The sequence below is a fragment of the Haliotis cracherodii genome, unplaced genomic scaffold (genome assembly GCF_022045235.1).
Source record: "Haliotis cracherodii isolate W230 unplaced genomic scaffold, xgHalCrac1.p SCAF_17, whole genome shotgun sequence".
Lineage (NCBI taxonomy): Eukaryota > Metazoa > Mollusca > Gastropoda > Lepetellida > Haliotidae > Haliotis > Haliotis cracherodii.
In genome coordinates this window covers 11214162-11232134 of record NW_027266272.1, presented here as the reverse complement: position 1 = coordinate 11232134, position 17973 = coordinate 11214162, and the positions used below count along the sequence as shown (strand labels likewise).

General features: G+C 43.2%; 1 protein-coding gene across 1 annotated transcript; it reads left to right on the top strand.

Moving 5' to 3' along the window:
- The first annotated feature begins 2898 nt into the window (after window positions 1-2898).
- LOC139464379 (polypeptide N-acetylgalactosaminyltransferase 1-like) lies at window positions 2899-17225 on the top strand. The gene is made up of 11 exons (XM_071245909.1): window positions 2899-3316; window positions 4680-4833; window positions 5958-6124; window positions 6554-6718; window positions 7654-7864; window positions 8802-8919; window positions 10448-10651; window positions 12272-12397; window positions 12905-13006; window positions 13815-13937; window positions 14493-17225. Exons 1-11 carry the CDS (start codon window positions 2920-2922, stop codon window positions 14643-14645), a joined length of 1920 nt encoding a protein of 639 aa, XP_071102010.1. The 5' UTR covers window positions 2899-2919; the 3' UTR covers window positions 14646-17225.
- Window positions 17226-17973: the final 748 nt, after the last annotated feature.

Genomic DNA, 17973 nt, shown 5'->3' with positions numbered 1-17973 from the left:
CATTTTCTAAAGAAGAGTTGAACAGCTTTGCTGGTGGTCGATAGCCCGGCTGTGCCACGCACTCTGACCTAATTTGTTTACCTGTTTTGTTGTTACGTTCCACAGGCCAATATAGGTAATATAGTCTTCCATGGGCCAATACAGGTAATATAGTCTTCCATGGGCCAATACATGTACTATAGTCCTTCATGGGCCAATACAGGTAATATAGTTTTCCACTGGCCAATACAGGTAATATAGTCTTCCATGGGCCAATACAGGTAATATAGTATTCCATGGGCCAATACAGGTAATATAGTCTTCCACTGGCCAATACAGGTAATATAGTCTTCCATGGGCCAATATCGGTAATATAGTATTCCATGGGCCAATACAGGTAATATAGTCTTCCACTGGCCAATACAGGTAATATAGTTTTCCACTGGCCAATACAGGTAATATAGTCTTCCATGGGCCAATACAGGAAATATAGTATTCCATGGGCCAATACAGGTAATATAGTCTTCCACGGGCCAATACAGGTAACATTGTCTTCCACGGGCCAATATAGGTAATATAGTTTTCCACGGCCCAACATAGGTAATGAATTATCATCGGCGCCTCTTGTTTCTAAACATCAATAAGGACGGTTGGGTAGCCTAGTGGTTAAAGCGTTCGCTCGTCACGTCGAAGATCCGGGTTCGATTCCCGACATGGGTAAAATGTGTGAAGCCCTTTTTTCGGTGTCCCCCGCCGTGATATTGCTGGAATATTGCTAAAAGCGGCGTAAAACCATAAACACTCACCTAACATCAATAAACTCAGAGTGTATTATTCCTAGAATCGTGTACTGTTCGTGCTAATAAAATCAATTTTCAGAAGCAATCCATCATCGTGCAAGTAACACGTGGAGGACACGCCCTTTATTGATGAGACTACGGTACAGCAACGCTCTTCTTAGCCGTGGCTGCGTTGCTGTTCTCATAGACAAATTAGGTTAGTGAGTTCTGGTGAATTATAAGGTTATGTTTAGTCGACGCAGCATGGGCATCCGTGTTGATAGACAGTATTAAGTTTACCTCAGTGAATCATCCGTTTGTTGTACTGGGGTCGGAATGGCGACGTTGACGCCACTGTGACGCGAGGAGGACGCGTGGCCGGATAGACTTGTTTTAGGTATGTATTCCGAACAATTGCTTATGATAATTCTATTAAAAATTTCATTACACCATGCCTTTATTTTGTTTCTAGTAGCACAACGGGGTTCGTTAAATCAGGTGAGAGATTGTATTCCTTTGTCATCAGTATGTATCACAGCGGGCAATGGAGTCTTGATCAGTGAAACCAGTGATCGATAGTGGGTTTGTTTGTTTGTTTGTTGTTTAACGCCGCACTCAGCAATATTCCAGCTATTTGACAGCGGTCTGTAAATGATTGAGTCTGGACCAGACAATCCAGTGAGTGACTTCATGAGCATCGATCCACGATGACATGCATCAACCAAGTCAGCGGGTCTTCACGGGTCGATCGATAGTGGGAGGTATCCTGACATTGTAGGTCAGGGTGACCCCGGACTGGTCACAGCTGTGTCTTCCGTCACCGTAAACCTGTCTACAGCAGTCCTTGTTCGGTGCGTTTTCGTTACAGTGGTACAGGTGCCCTGACCTCCACTGAGTGACCCAGTGGTCTGACGCACCGCAGTAGGCTAATCATTTGTTCGTATCCCTGATACGCCCTAATAATAGTCCCTTGTGTGTCATCGCCACACCTACAACAAAACGGACCCGTGAAGATTCCGGGGTAGAATAGGTCTTCAGCAACCCATACTTACTGTAAAAGGCGACTATGTTTGTCGGGACTAACGGGATCGGGTGGTCAGGCTCGCTGACTTGGTTGATACATGTCATCGATCCCAATTGCCTGGATCGATGCTCATGATGTCAATCACTGGATAGTCTGGTCCAGACTCGATTATTTTACAGACCGCCGTCATATAGCTGGAATATTGCTGAGTGCGGCGTTAAACAACAACAACAACAACAAAAATACAACAGAACGCATCAACAGTCGCGGTTTCATGTCATCACTCTAAATTTATTGAGTTAAGATCTAAACACACATTGTCGAAATTTGATAACTGCAGATTGTCTCCTGTATGCCAACGAAATGAACAGCTGATGGTGGTAAACATGCCTCCTAAATTATCTATAATTGTCCTCGCGAATAATTCCCCATCAAGTCGACAATGAACAGAAATACATAAAAATAAGTGTAATTTCTCCTAAAGTAGACACATGTAATGTTTTCTTAATACTAATGCTAATATTTATAAATACATGTATTCGCAGTGGAATAACTAATGTTCGAAAGTAGGATATCCGAGGATATATCTATATAATCTGGTAATATTACTTGCAACATTATTAGAGTCACCACAATTACCGAAAATCAAATACAGATTCCAGTGTGAAGATGAAATGTCTCTGAAATAAAGCAAAATCTCATCACACGCCAAAAAATCTCTTTGCTTTTGGACCACGGGAGATTTTCTCTCATAGGTAAAAAAAATCAGGATAATCCGTCCACCTGTAATGACAAATCCCCACCACTGTAATGACAAACCCCCACAATTGTAATGTCTAAACCCCCACACCTGTAAAGACAAACCTTCATACCTGTAATGAAAACCCCCACACCTGCAATGACAAACCCCCACACCTGCAATGACTAACCCCCACACCTGCAATGACTAACCCCCACACCTGAAATGACAAACTCCCACACCTGTAATGACAAACCCCCACACTTGCAATGACTAACCCCCACACCTGTAATGACAAACCTAAACCTGTATTGCGTAGACTTACCTCAGCAATGAAATTTCATTTGTTTTTTTTATTATAACACTCAGGTTTTTCCATCGTCGTCGTCAGGGCATTCATGTTCATCCTCAAAATGCTATCAAGTTTTCGGCGCAGACAAGGCGTGTACTTTCTGACAGTTGTGTTTCTGTGGGTTGGAATGACTTGCCTGTTCCTGATGTGGACACACATGGAGGGTGAAGGATCGTCCTGGCCGAGGATCAGGGGAGACGTCTTTCCAAAGGAGGAATACAGAATAGCGACAGGAAGGGAGGACCCCGCAAAGCGTCACGGGGACGACAAAGTGCACAAGGCGTATTTGTCCAAGAAAGCCGGAGTAGGCGACGTTAAGAGGAACGTTAAAGATGACGCCGGCAACGCTACTGTTGTGTTCAGAGGTGATTTGCCTCCTGAACCAATGCCTAATGAACCAGACTTTGATGTTGTGCGACAACTATTCAATATTACAAATGCTGGTACGTTACAGTCTGTCAACACAAGATCACATCGCCATAATTACTTGTTTTTCTTGTCTTCTTTCAATCCCAACTAAAGGCTAAGGATTGTCTGGTCAAGACATGATTACTTACAGACCGTCGGCATATAGCTGGAATAATGATGCTGGAATAATGCTGCGTGGGGGCATTAAACAACAATAAACAGGTTACTACATCGCCTATCTTCCCGAGGCAAGTGAGTTAACTGACTATAAAAGTCTAGTTTCCACCCTTGCCGAACTAGGCTGGAATTTCCAGACTCGATCGTAGCGCCACCAATGGCTATAAGAGTTATGTCCCCTCTATTGGCTTCAAACAAAATGGCGGCGCCCAGTCAAGACAATCTGAACGAAAATGTACATCGCCAAGATAATTAAGCTTGAGGTTGCCGACAGATATTTCAATTTCGAGTATACATTCAACTATTTCATTATGGACATTATGATTAAAGATCACAAATCAATCCAAATGAACATCTGGCGTCCCCCATCGTCATATTGCATCTTCACGAGGCAAGAGAGTTAACTGACTATAAAAGTCCAGTGTCCACCCTTGCCGAACTAGGCTCGTATTATGGTGTTACTTTTTGGCTGGACTAACGAGTCTATGCATAGTCAAATCAAAATCGCTCACCGAAATCGAAATCCGGTTCGTAAAGTGTCATGCAGATTTCGGTTGACTGCAGGATTTGCAAAGCATGTGCACCACTAACTCGTTGTCAACAGATATTTTCTAAATCTTTTCATGTTTTTAATCAAGGTGCTCACGTGATTTGATGCACTTCGCGATGTAAGATCTTGATTATCGATCAGATCGTCTTGAGTGGGCGCCACCGTTTTGTTTGAAGCAAATGCATGTGACACGAGAGGTTGAATCTGATTGGTCAATAGGAGAGGCATAGAAAGGACACGACTCGTAATAGCCACTGGTGGCGCTACGATCGAGCCCAGGAATTCTAGCCTAGTTCGGCAAGGGTGGAAACTGGACTTTTAGAGTCAGTTAACTCTCTTGCCTCGGGAAGATGTCATATTGCAGTACTGCTAAACCCCGCGTAAAACCTCTCTCTCTCACTCACGCACTTACCCTCTGCACATGGTTATATGAAAATCACTGTGTGAGAGATCAGCTGGAAAAACTAGTTTTATAACCATTTCTACGAGCTAGAGGTAGGAGCTTGATTTCTTAATAACTTAGATTTGAATGGTGAAATTCAATGTTATACCATCTCCCCGAGGCAAGGGAGTTAACTGACTTTAAAAGTCCAACTTCCACTTTTACAGTCAGTTAACTCCCTAACGTCGGGAAGATGACGTTATACTTATGGAAAAATTATATCTTGTAGGCGATGGCGGTAAAGCGTTTAAAATAGACCCTCAAAGATTACCCCCAGAGGAGCTCAAGAAATATGACACTGCCTTCAGAAAGAACGCCATGAACGAATACGTCAGCAACATCATCGGCGTGAGACGGAGACTGAGAGATCCAAGGCTTGAGGGGTGAGGGATCCAGATGATTGGTTTGGAAGGTTGATTTACGTTGGTTGGTTTGTTTGTTGTTTAACGCCAAACTCAGCAATATTCCAGCTATATGACGGCGGTCTGTAAATAATCGAGTCTGGACCAGACAATCCAGTATTTATATCATGAGCATCGATCCACGCAATTGGGATCGATGACATGCATCAACCAAGTCAGCGAGCCTGACCACCCGATCCCGTTAGTCGCATTTTACGACAAGCATAGTCACCTTTTACGGCAAGCATTGGTTGCTGAAGACCTATTTCTACCCCGGATCTTTACGGGCCTGGTGATTTACGGATACGGGGTTTACAGAAGCACGGTTTACAAATGACTTTTTCACATACGGTGTTTCATATTACGTATCCATGGTTGTAAATAACATATTTACAAATAAATGTTTTCATGGATTCACGATTCGATTAATTTCCAGATAGATGGGTTTAGTATTTTTCCAGGCGCACAATATTCTTTTTTTATAATTACATCATCCAAAACCTAAGGTCAAATTAATTTGTGCTTGTCTTTGTCCAGGAACTCTTCATTTCATTGATCATTTACATGTCGCCATGACATACAGTAAACTACGGTTATAACGAACACGCTTATAACGAACTGACGGAAATAACGAACTTACTTTTTGGTCCCGACTACTTGCTTTAGTAATGCTGCATATGTACTTATAACGAACTACAGTTATAACGCGCTTAAATTAGTTAGAAGCCGGATTACGGCGTTAAACACTCACTCACGAACGAACGAACGAACGACCCATGAAGATCCGAATTAGAATCAGCAACCCATGCTTGTCATAAGAGGCGACTATGCTTGTCGTAAGAGGCGACTATCGGGATCGTGTGGTCAGACTCACTGACTTGGTTTTTGCATGTCATCGTATCCCAATTGCGTGGATCGATGCTCATGATGTCAGTCCCTGGATTGTCTGGTTAACACTCTATTATTTACAGACCGCCGTCATGTAGTTGGAGTATTGCTGAGTGCGGCGTTAAACAACAAACAACAAACAAACAAACACTTGCTTCGGAAATGTTCATGTATTTTCATGTCTTCGGTACAATAATACATTTACTCCCACAATGTAGCTGTGCCGAGCGTTACTCCTCCGCCGGTCTCCCCCAGACCAGCATCATCATCTGTTTCGTCAACGAGGCGTGGTCAACGTTGCTAAGGCTGGTTCACAGTATCCATGACAACACCCCACCGCACCTGGTGAAGGAGGTGATCCTCGTCGACGATGGCTCGTCATGGGGTAGGTGCACTGTTCGTGACAGGCAATAATGGTTGTGTGTGTGTGTGTGTGTGTGTGTGTGTGTGTGTGTGTGTGTGTGTGTGTGTGTGAGAGAGAGAGAGAGAGAGAGAGAGAGAGAGAGAGATAGAGAGAGAGAGAGAGCGAGAGAGAGAGTTGGATTGAATCATGCAAGATTTATTATTCAAACGCACCGCCACACATAATTTGATTATTCTAGGAACCATACTTTGGCATTTGTAACCTACATTATACAATTATTTCAAAATGCCAGTACCGATAATGTTTAAGAACAGAGTATTTTCCTACAATAACATTCGCGGTAATGCGGCCGTCAGATCGCCGTCAGCGGTCAGCTGTGTTGAAACTGCGGTTTAAAACCTCTGATTAACCAATCAGAATCGAGTAAGTATACGGATTCTCCATTTCCAGATTTTCTGGGCAGGCCGCTGGACGTGTACATGGCTCGGTTCCCCAAGGTGCAGATAGTCCGAGCCTCAAAGGGGCTGGGGCTGATGGTGGCGAGGACGCTGGGCTACAACTACACCACGGCGCCCGTCATCACATTCCTGGACTCTCACTGTGAATGTTTCCCAGGTAATGTGGATGGCTGGGCAGACTTGTATTGTTCTAGAGTTACTGAAACTGTACACCGTCATGTTCATAAACCCTATGTGTCCGTTTACATCATTGTGTGTCAGTTTACATCAAGGTGTGTCAGTTTACATCATTGTGTGTCATTTTACATCGTTGTTTGTCAGTTTACATCATTGTGTGTCAGTTTACATCAAGGTGTGTCAGTTTACATCATTGTGTGCCCGTTTACAACAAGGTGTGTCAGTTTACATCATTGTGTGTCATTTTACATCATTGTGTGTCAGTTTACATCGTTGTGTGTCAGTTTACATCATTGTGTGTCATTTTACATCGGTGTGTGTCCGTTTACATCGTTGTGTGTCAGTTTACATCATTGTGTGTCAGTTTACATCAAGGTGTGTCAGTTTACATCGTTGTGTGTCAGTTTAAATCATTGTGTGTCAATTTACATCATTGTGTGTCAGTTTACATCAAGGTGTGTCAGTTTACATCGTTGTGTGTCAGTTTACATCACTGTGTGTCAATTTACATTATTGTGTGTCACTTTACATCAAGGTGTGTCAGTTTACATCAAGGTGTGTCAGTTTACATCATTGTGTGTCATTTTACATCGTTGTGTGTCATTTTACATCATTGTGTGTCATTTTACATCGTCGTGTGTCATTTTACATCATTGTGTGTCAGTTTACATCATTGTGTCATTTTACATCGTTGTGTGTCAGTTCACATCATCGTGTGCCTGTTTACATCGTTGTGTGTCAGTTTACATCGTTGTGTGTCAGTTTACATCATTGTGTGTCGATTTACATCATTTTGTGTCAGTTTACATCATTTTGTGTCAGTTTACATCAAGGTGTGTCAGTTTACATCAAGATGTGTCAGTTTACTTCACTATGTATTAAGTAGAAATACAAGCGTCGTCATTATGACTTCAGGGTGGCTGGAGCCCCTGCTGACCCCTCTAGCCACGGACCCCAAGGTGGTGACCACGCCCTGTATTGACAGCATCGACAAGAACAACTTCGGCATTGGTGTGGGGCCAGCTGTGTTGGTGGGGGTGGTGGAGTTCCCGACACTCCAGTTTGGCTGGCGACTTCAGCCCCCAAGAGAGAAGAAACGGAGGAAGAGCAAGCTGGAGCCTGTCAGGTGATATATTTAGTTTTGTTATGTATCGATGTGCATTTGTACACACAAATTGAATCAATTGACAGCTTGCTTTCATCATAGGATCAAAGGCGGCGGTTTATGTCAAGAGTTGCGTTCCTTTGTCGTTTCAAATAATGGGTTTGAATCCCCGACCCGTCCTGATCATGAACCCTGGTTTGTCAGCGCTGTATTACCGTGTTACCGTGTTACCGTGTTTCCTAAAGTGGAAACATTTACGACCCGTGTTACGTAGTATTGTCCTCCTAAATTAGGCTTATAATTAAATACGGTATACATGACATGTGTGTGACAATCAAATAGTGATGATACCAGACGTTGGCGAAAAGGTGGACGTATCCTGCCCCACCAGTTGCACCGTCACAAACACATGCAGAGGCATGTCAAGTATTCGTTCCTTGTCTCGAGTTCGTTCCTTGTTTGATCGGCCCTGATTCTCCAAACCGCCAGTGGTCATATTCGGTTTGGGTGTGTTCATCCTGTTACCTTCATGGATAAATACACTCAACGTAATAACACACGGTTCCATTACGTGTAGACCGCCTCCGTGGTCTAGTGGTAGAGCGTCCGCCCGGAGAGCGGAAGGTCCGGAGTTCGATCCCCAGCCGCGTCATACCAAAAGACGTTAAAAGATGGTACTTGTTGTTACCCTGTCTGGCGCTCGGCATTAAGGGGCTAAAACAAGGACTGGTCGGCTCGGAGTCAGTATACTGTGTATGCATTGTATCCCAGTGTGCTGGCACTATAAATCGGCATTAGTCCGGTCTAGTACAAGCAGCCACACACACACACACACGTGCATGCACGTCGCTATATAAGTGCAATAATCTTAGACGCGACTTTAAACCCCATTTCACCTCACCTCACCATTACGTGTAATACATAATCGACTTGACATTCAACTTCTTACACATCACAGATCCCCAGCAATGGCGGGAGGCCTCTTCTCCATCACTAGGGAGTACTTCGATCTTCTGGGAGGATTTGACCCTGGGATGAAAATATGGGGTGGGGAGAATATCGAGATGTCGTTTAAGGTGAGTCTATACTGTGTGACATCGTTTTGGGTGAAACATTCTCGTATTCTCAAAGTATTTTTTTCTAATATTTTTTAAGAATTTCTAGTAAAGCAATTCACTTTTTGTACGTCTTTGAATAACATTTAGAACTGATACACAGAAGGAAGAGAATTTATTGATGTCAACTCCTTTATTATGAGGAACACACCGTTTCGGAGTATAAACGCTGTGTTCCTCATAATATAGAAGTTCAACTTCCTCATCCCTATATTTTATGCATTGATATTTTGTTTGTTTGTTGTTTAACGCCGCCCTCAGCAATATTCAAGCTGTATGACAGTGGTATGTAGATAATCGAATCTGAAAAAGACAATCCAGTGATTGATATCATGAGCATCGACCAACGCAATTGAGATACGATAACTTGCATCAACCAAATCAGTGAGCCTGACCACCCCTTTCCGCTAGTCGCCTCTTACGACAAGCATACATTGCTGAAGACATATTCTAACCCGGATCTTCACGGGTCGATATTCAACTCTTCAGGGCCAAGAGGAATTGTCATAGGAGTTGCCCCCACCCTTATATCTAACAAATGCCACCACAAGACAAGCAAATTGGAAATGCATTGTAAAATTCTTAAAACACTGCTGTCAAGTTGTAATGCTGTTTTCAGTTAGTGTCATTGATCGATTATGTTCCTTACTAACTTCAATAGGGAGCGGGCGGTGCAGTCTTCTCAGGCACCGGGGGGCACGAGTGGCCCAGTCGTCTAAGGCGCCACGATTCGCTGTACAGAGTTGCGTCCCTTGGGCACGGCAGAAACCTATGATGGTGGGTTCGAATCCCGGTTCGTCCCGATTATGTTTCTAGGTTTGTCAGCACCATACCCGTGCTCGTGGGTTTCACCAAAGTGGTAAACGTCTTAGACCTGTATCACTTCGGGCTTTCCTCCCACATTAAGCTGACCCGCCGTGGTATAACTGGAATACTGTTAAAAGCGGCGTTAAACCCAACTCACTCACTCACTCACTCACTCACTCACTCACTCACTCACTCACTCCAATTCTAAGGCACCGCAATTTACTGTTTTGCGTCCCTTGGGAGAACCAGATTTCGACGATTTTAACACACAACCGTCTATCCGATGACATCACAATGCATATGGTACAACGAGATATTTCTTAAACTTACCCTCAAGCGATATCTCTATTTGGAAGACTGTTTTGGTTTATGGTCATCGGTATGCAAACATATGATCAAGGTTGAAAATATACTGAAACAGCGTGAAATTACACGAGGACCTCAGCTTATAATTATGTCGTAATTACCTCTCCTGTCGATAACGATACTACCATGAATACTTCATCAGATCTGGATGTGCAGCGGGCGGATTGAGACGCCAATGTCGTAATTACCTCTCCTGTCGATAACGATACTACCATGAATACTTCATCAGATCTGGATGTGCGGCGGGCGGATTGAGACGCCCATGTCGTAATTACCTCTCCTGTCGATAACGATACTACCATGAATACTTCATCAGATCTGGATGTGCGGCGGGCGGATTGAGACGCCCATCTGTTCACGTGTCGGTCACGTGTTTCACAGCCACAGCAGCTACCGGGGACTCCGTGAAGGGGCCGTCGTGGCCGGCGAGGTAAACAACGCCCGTGTTGTAGAGGTGTGGATGGATGACTACAAGAAGTACTACGGCCACTACAGGAGACCGATGAGTAAAGAACGCTACGTACGTCTTTATATAGAAAATTACTCTAATATATATAATAGCGTCACCTTAACCCCTCATAGATAGTGTTAGGGTCAAGGATGGCCCTCTCGTCTAAGGCGCCGCAATTAGCTGTTCAGAGTTGCGTCCCTTGGGCATGCAAGAAACCTATGATCGTAGGTTCGAATCCCGGTTTACCACGATTATTTTTCGAGGTTTGTCAGCATATCCCTACCCATGCTAATGGGTTTCTCCAAAGTGGTAAACGTCTGATGAGAACTGTTTTACTTAGGGCTTTCCTCCCACTTCAAGCTGACACGCCGTGATGTAAATGGAATACTGTTCAGAGCGGCGTTACAACCCCAACGCATAGATATAGCATCTACTGTCCCCTTATCGTCCTTACCGTACGAAGGATAATTAGGATAAGGGATATTTTGGCTCACAGGAAATGTCAATTTTAAGTTGCGGAAACTTTGAAATGTTGTTATGACAATTACACACTAACGTTCGATCTCTAAAAATATTTAATTTTGATACAAACAAAAAATACTCCATTAAATATGTGTTTGTTTGTTTGTTGTTTAACGCCGTACTCAGCAATATTCCAGTTATATGACGGCAGTCTGTAAATAATCGAGTCTGGACCAGACAATCCAGTGGTTGACATCATGAGCATCAATCCACGCTATTGGGATACGATGACATGCATCAACCAAGTCAGCGAGTCTGACCACACAATCCTGTTAGTCGCTTTTTACGACAAGCATAGTCGCCTTTTACAGCAAGCTTGGGTTGCTGAAGACCTATTCCACCCCGGATCTTCATGGGTCCATTAAATATTTAAAAGAAGTCCACGTCAGATGGACCTGAGGAAAATCTAAACTTGTTCATTTAGCATAGCAGTAAGGGATGGGTGGAAGGGGAAATAAAATGGTTCAGCGACTGCGAAACAGACTAACAGCTGACCTGTTTCCTATCTTACACTTGCAAGGTTTGAACTTTTGACATTATCACATACTTATAAATTGCATTATGGCTAAATTGAGTAAGGATAGAAACGTGACATATATACGACGTCGTGTATATGTGTATTGTCTTTATATATAATAATGATAATAATACAATATTGAAGCTGTATGACGGCAATCTGTAAATAATCGAGTCTGGACCAGACAATCCAGTGATAGAGCATCGATCCACATTATGGGGATACGATGACATGCATCAACCAAGTCAGCGAGCCTGACCACCCGATCCCGTTAGTGCCTTCTTACGACAAGAATAGTCGCCGTTTACGGCAAGCATGGGTTCTGAAGACCTATTCTACTCCGGATCTCGTGTTCAAATATTAGAAATAAACTTTCTGAAAACCTCTTAAATAAGCACATTTAACTCATTTTAGGTTTAACTGTACAATTAGTATTTTTACCTTTTTATATGTCCAAAACATGCAAGTATGGAAATAAACAAATTCCTATACGCATCAATACAAACGCATCTGATAACTATCATATTGATTTCAACATTTGCTCATTTCTTAATTTATGTATACCCAAAATGGGTACCCTCATCACACCCTGTAATTTGTGAATCCAACCGGACCTTTTCTTCACCCACGTTCTAACTACTGCTTCGCAGCAACCAGGAGATGTCTCTGAACGCCTGAAGCTGAGGGAGAGAATCAGATGCAAGCCTTTCTCCTGGTACATCCAAAACGTATACCCGGAAGTGGCCTTGCCTGGAGATGGAGTATATTCAGGGGAGGTAAGTCAGTGACTAAAGACGACCGGAAGCTGTCTTTTCTCTCAGTTGAACATGACACAGTTAACTGCTGAAACAAACGAAAGCATGGCTGGATTGGCTTATCCGCGAGTGATGTTTCTAGAATGTATTCACTGTACAGAATGTACATCCGATTATGAAAACATATTAAAATGGAAACTGGGCAGTTTAACCAGCCAAATTAATAATTATATGCCCTGAACTTTGATCTTTTGTCTGCAATACGAATATACAACGCATGAATCTTTCTATTTGGGTTTCTACTGTGGGATATGGCCTTTATACATGTACGGAAGCATAACAGTGCCACTTTGGTTGCACATTTTCGATTATTCTCTCTTTGAATGGCATTTAGAAGTGATACACAGAATATATAGATATCTTGATGCCAATTTATGGATGAGAAGTCATTAATGTGTTCCTCATAATAACGAAGGTGACATCCATAAGTTCAGTATTTGACCTCATCAGTATTTTCCATTTTTTCAGATACGTAACGAAGCCTTTCCAAAAAAGTGCCTCGACATGATGACGTCCAAAGAAGGGGGTCACCCCGCCATGTTTGACTGTCATGGGCAGGGGGGTACCCAGGTGAGCTAACTGAAGGCCCCTGGAGCCGAAGTTATTAAGAAAACAAAGAGTCAAAGAGACAAAAAGAGTATCAGAATTATCAGGGTGTACTGACAAATACATCTCTTACAGACCCGAGAAGATCCGGGTCAGAATAGGTCTTCAGCAACCCATGCTTGTCGTAAGAGTGGGTGAGTGAGTTTGGTTTTACGCCGCTTTTAGCAATAATCCAGCAATATCACGGCGGGGGACACCAGAAATGGGCTTCACACATTGTAACCATGTGGGGAATCGAACCAGGCTCTTCAGCTTGACGAGCGAACGTTTTAACTACTAGGTTACGCGGTCGCCCATTGTCGTAAGAGGCGACTAACGGGATTGGGTGGTCATGTTTGCTGACTTGTTGATACATGTCCCGATTGCGTGCACTGATGCTCATGGTGTCAATCACTGGCATGTCTAATCCAGACTCTATTATTTACAGACCGCCGTCATATACCTGGAATATTGCTGCGTTAAACAACAAACAAATAAACAAACAAACCTCTCTAACAACTACTCGTACTTGCAGTGAAAGCTAAAATTTTATTTCCTCTCCGCTTTGTTTCGCTTGTTGCTGGTTTTCCAAAATGTTTCGAGGGCGGGGGGAAAGTATTGGTTTCATGTAGTGCTTGGTTGAAGAATGAATCCTGATTGTGTAGAGTTACGTCCATTAATCGTGTCAGGATCCGCTACCCGTCGTGAATACCACATAAGATTCACCATAATGTCATGTTCCTGCGTCACTATTGGACACACACATTTCATATTATTTTATTTGGTATTTCAGTTATTCGACATGACAGATCTTGGAGAGATTGTGTCCTTGAACCGTTGTCTGGCCCGTGTGCATGGTGGTGTGTCTGGCTACAAGAGCAACTGGGGGTCACGGGACCACACCTGGGAATACAAGGTAGCTCACTCACTCACTCACTCACTCATTCACTCATTCACTCACTCACTCATCCACTCACTCATCCACTCACTCACTCACTCACTCACTCGCTCACTCATCCACTCACTCATCCACTCACTCACTCATCCGGTCACTCACTCACTCACTCATCTACTCACTCACTCACTCACTCACTCACTCATCTACTCACTCACTCACTCACTCATTCACCCACTCACTCACTCACTTATCCCGTTTGTTTCTGTGTTCTGTGTTTCGGGACAAATTAATTACGGCTACACAATACTTGTTTGACTTGGCGTGTTTGCTTCTTCTGTGTTCCAGGACAAGTTATTAAGGCGACACAATAATTGTTTGACTGACCGTGTTTGTTAATTAGGCGACATGGTGATTGATTAACTGATCGTGTTTGTTTCTGTGTTCCAGGACAAGTTAATACGCCGACACAATACTTGTTTGACATGGCGTGTTTGTTTCTTCTGTTTTCCAGGACAAGTTAATAAGAGGGACGTGGTGACTGTTTGACTGACAGTGTTTATTTCTGTGTTCCAGGACAAGTTGATAAGGCGACACAATAATTGTTTGAGCGTGAACGCGACGCAGCATGTCGTAATGGAGGAATGCTCTGGAAAGAAGTCCCAGCAGTGGACGTGGAACTATCACAGACCGCGGAGAAAGACTGTGCTAAGGATTGAAGAAATGTGAAAAGTCTTGTGTCGGTTCTACGGCGGCGGATACTTAAGTCAGCAGAGTTGTGCCCCTTTGATATATAAGTTATCGTATCCATATTGCCCGATCCGATGTTGTGTTGACGGGGACCCTAAACATGAATAGCAGATGATCGACAGTAAACGGATCGACCTGAACCAGCGTGTTTCACCGAGGAACCATTGGAACGTTCGTGCATGACGTCACCGGAAGTGTTTCATTGTAAAAAGACATTTGTAAGCTTCATTTTGGGACTTAACATGGCCTAGGAGTGTCGCTCTTCAACCTTTGACATGAGGTCAAGGACGCCAGTTCCGCCGTAGGGCATGTTTCACGCTAGACGTAACGTGACGTTTGCGAGGTGTCTGACGTTTCAGGGCGTAACAAGAGATCAATGATTCATGCCATGTTACGAACGTGTGTGTGCTTGCGTGCGTGCTTGCGTGCGTGCCTGCATGTATGTGTGTGTTGTTTGGCGTGGTAATGTTCCAGCTATATGACGGCGATCTGTACTTAATCGAGCCTGGACCAGACAATCCAGTGATTGATACTGTAACAAAACTTCCTGTTCCAGCAAGGTTAACACGTACTTCAAGGATCACACTTACAGCCTTTTATGACAGTGGAACAACTCCCAGCCTTCACACTAAGTTCAACTATGGTACCTGCATCATGTTGTACGTTATAAGGATGACATACCGTTTATGCAGTGTTTTTCCAAATTACAGAATCAAGTATAACAGTAAATTCCAACCCGAGTCACGTCAGTCATGTTTACAGTCGCCATCTTGGATTTTCTGACGTCACATTTGCGTGTCATGTGACCTTACGTCACCTAAAAATAGACCTGTCAAGGTGAACTTCGAGGCGGCAATTTTGACTTTGACAAGCAAGGTAGGGTCCCAGGGTTACGTCACAGCTAAATTATATTTTTCGCATTCTAAGAGATTTTTATTGTATAGCTTCTAATCTAAATGGCTTATATTAATACTTGGCCTGCTCTCTAAGTATTTGATCGTGGATTAGTGATTATTTTCCTTTGTGGTTATCCGGATGACGTTTTGGTGACGTCCGGATGACGTCTGACAGTCCCGTGATTCCGACAGCCATTCCGACGGAATATTCCAAAATCGTATTTACTCAAGTTACAGTTACAGTTATCTCAAGTCGCAAGTGATTTGTCGTGCGTATAAAGTATTGCAGTTTACAGCCTATATTTAGATGTTTTGACAGTCGTCGATTGTCATCGCGATCCGGGGGATCCGAGGTCATTCCGACCGGATTGTTTACATTATCAAGTGGCGTGATGATGCCATCACAGTCAATGGTTTTTATCTACATATGTTTACAGGCATCGTTCTAGAATCGATCCTATATATTTAATTCCAAGCTTTAATTAGGATTTGATTTCATGCTGACTTAAATCGCAGTTTGACAGCTCTCGGAGGTGTGGCCTCATTGTCATCCATTCTGGGTCACATGACTTCCGGAATTGTTTACCTTACATGGATCCAGTTCCGGTTGCCGCCAAGTTCGGACACTTTCAAGTTTCAAAGTTTATTGTACAGTTTAATTGTTTTAACAGTTCATATATATATATGTTAATCGTGGGAGCAATTTACAATATTATAAGCAACGACCTACGCCGACAGGCCACAATGACACGCCCTCAACAAAATCACCGAGTCTGACCACCCAGTCCATTAAGTCGCCTCTTACGACCAGCACTGGGGACCAATTCTAACCCGGAATCTCCACGTGTTTAGCCTCAAGACAACACAAGACATCATCGAATGGTGTCACGCTGTGTTTCAAATTGTTAATAAATGTGTTAGCTGTTATATGTGTACAAATGGTATTTGAAAGGGGTTATTTCCGCATAATTGATGTAAATTCGACCAGAGAAACTTTCTAGAAAAATATATATGTTCCATTATTGCCTTCATTGCCAAAGAATGTCGTCAAAAATTGATGAGTGTGCATAATTAATTCCATGTTGAGAATCAATGGATGTAGTGAGTGAGCGTGTTTTGTTTTCATATATACAGCAGCAGTCATGGAATGTAGCGATGTTGTATGTATTAGGGTGAGTGAGTATGGTTTTACGCCGCTTTTAGCAATATTCCAGAAATATCACAACGGGGGACACCAGAAATGGGCTTCAGACAATGTACCCATGTCGGGAATCGAAGCCGGGTCTTCGGCATGACGAGCGAACGCTTTAACCACTAGGCTACCCGACCGCCCCTTCAACGGATGGAACAATGTACTGTAAACAGCTTTATTTCTGCGCCGTTAAAATATTGCGACTACCACACCAAAGACAATACTGCGACGAGATATTTTTGCGAGTTGCCGTGTTGAGATGGCCCCTCGATTACCAAACAATAGACAGCTTCTCTCAGAAGCTAGTTAATCTGAGTTGGCCGGAAAGTTGACCGGAAGGGATTGCAAGGGGTAACAGTGACACTAATTGGTCTGTTTACACTGGCATTTGTGATGTATTGTGTGACCATTCTGCATTCATTTGTGTTTTTAACTTATTGAGTAACTTGTGGTTTTCGTTGATGATTTCAACATTTGATGACATGTTGCAATGAATAAAGTATGTATGTATCATTTATACTTATTTTTGCGTTTTTAATTTTTGCGATTGAGTCTCGTTCGCAAAACTCGCAATAATAAAACGGTCGCAAAAAATTCCCTGTTTACAGTAGATTCTTCTCTGACATTTCTCTTTTAAAAGTATTCAAGTTATATCGCGGCGTGTCAGCTTAATGTGGGAGGAAAGCCGAAGTGATGCAGGTCTCAGACGTTTATCACTTCGGTGAAACTCACGAACACAGGTATGGTGCTGAATAAACCTAGAAACATAATCGGGGCCAACTGTGATTCGAACCTACGATCATAGGTTTCTTGCATGCCCAAGGGACGCAACTCTGAACAGCTAATTGCGGTGCCTTAGACGAGAGGGCCATCCTTGCCCCTAACACTATCTATGAGTGGTTAAGGTGACCCTATTATACATATTAGAGTAAGTAATATTTTAATCGAGTTTGGACCAGACAATCCAGTGATTGATATCATGAGCATCGATCCACGCAATTGAGATACGATGACATGCATCAACTAAGTCAGCGAGCCTAACCACCCAATCCCGTTAGTTGTCTCTCTTAGAGGAGTGTTTGTGTGTGTGTGTTGGGGGTGGGGTGTGTTGGGGTGAGGAAGGGATGGAGAGAGGTGTGTGCGTGTAACTATCACGTGACATCTCTGGTGGATCACTGTTCGCATCACGTGACAAGCAATTTATATTTTATACACCATA

Bases quoted from the DNA above. Each gene is read 5' to 3' on its own strand.
- LOC139464379 (XM_071245909.1), top strand. From the start codon at position 2,920: ATGTTCATCCTCAAAATGCTATCAAGTTTTCGGCGCAGACAAGGCGTG. The intron at 7,865-8,801 runs GTGATATATTTA...TACACATCACAG, and splicing joins AGCAAGCTGGAGCCTGTCAG to ATCCCCAGCAATGGCGGGAG. The intron at 13,938-14,492 runs GTAGCTCACTCA...TCTGTGTTCCAG, and splicing joins ACCACACCTGGGAATACAAG to GACAAGTTGATAAGGCGACA.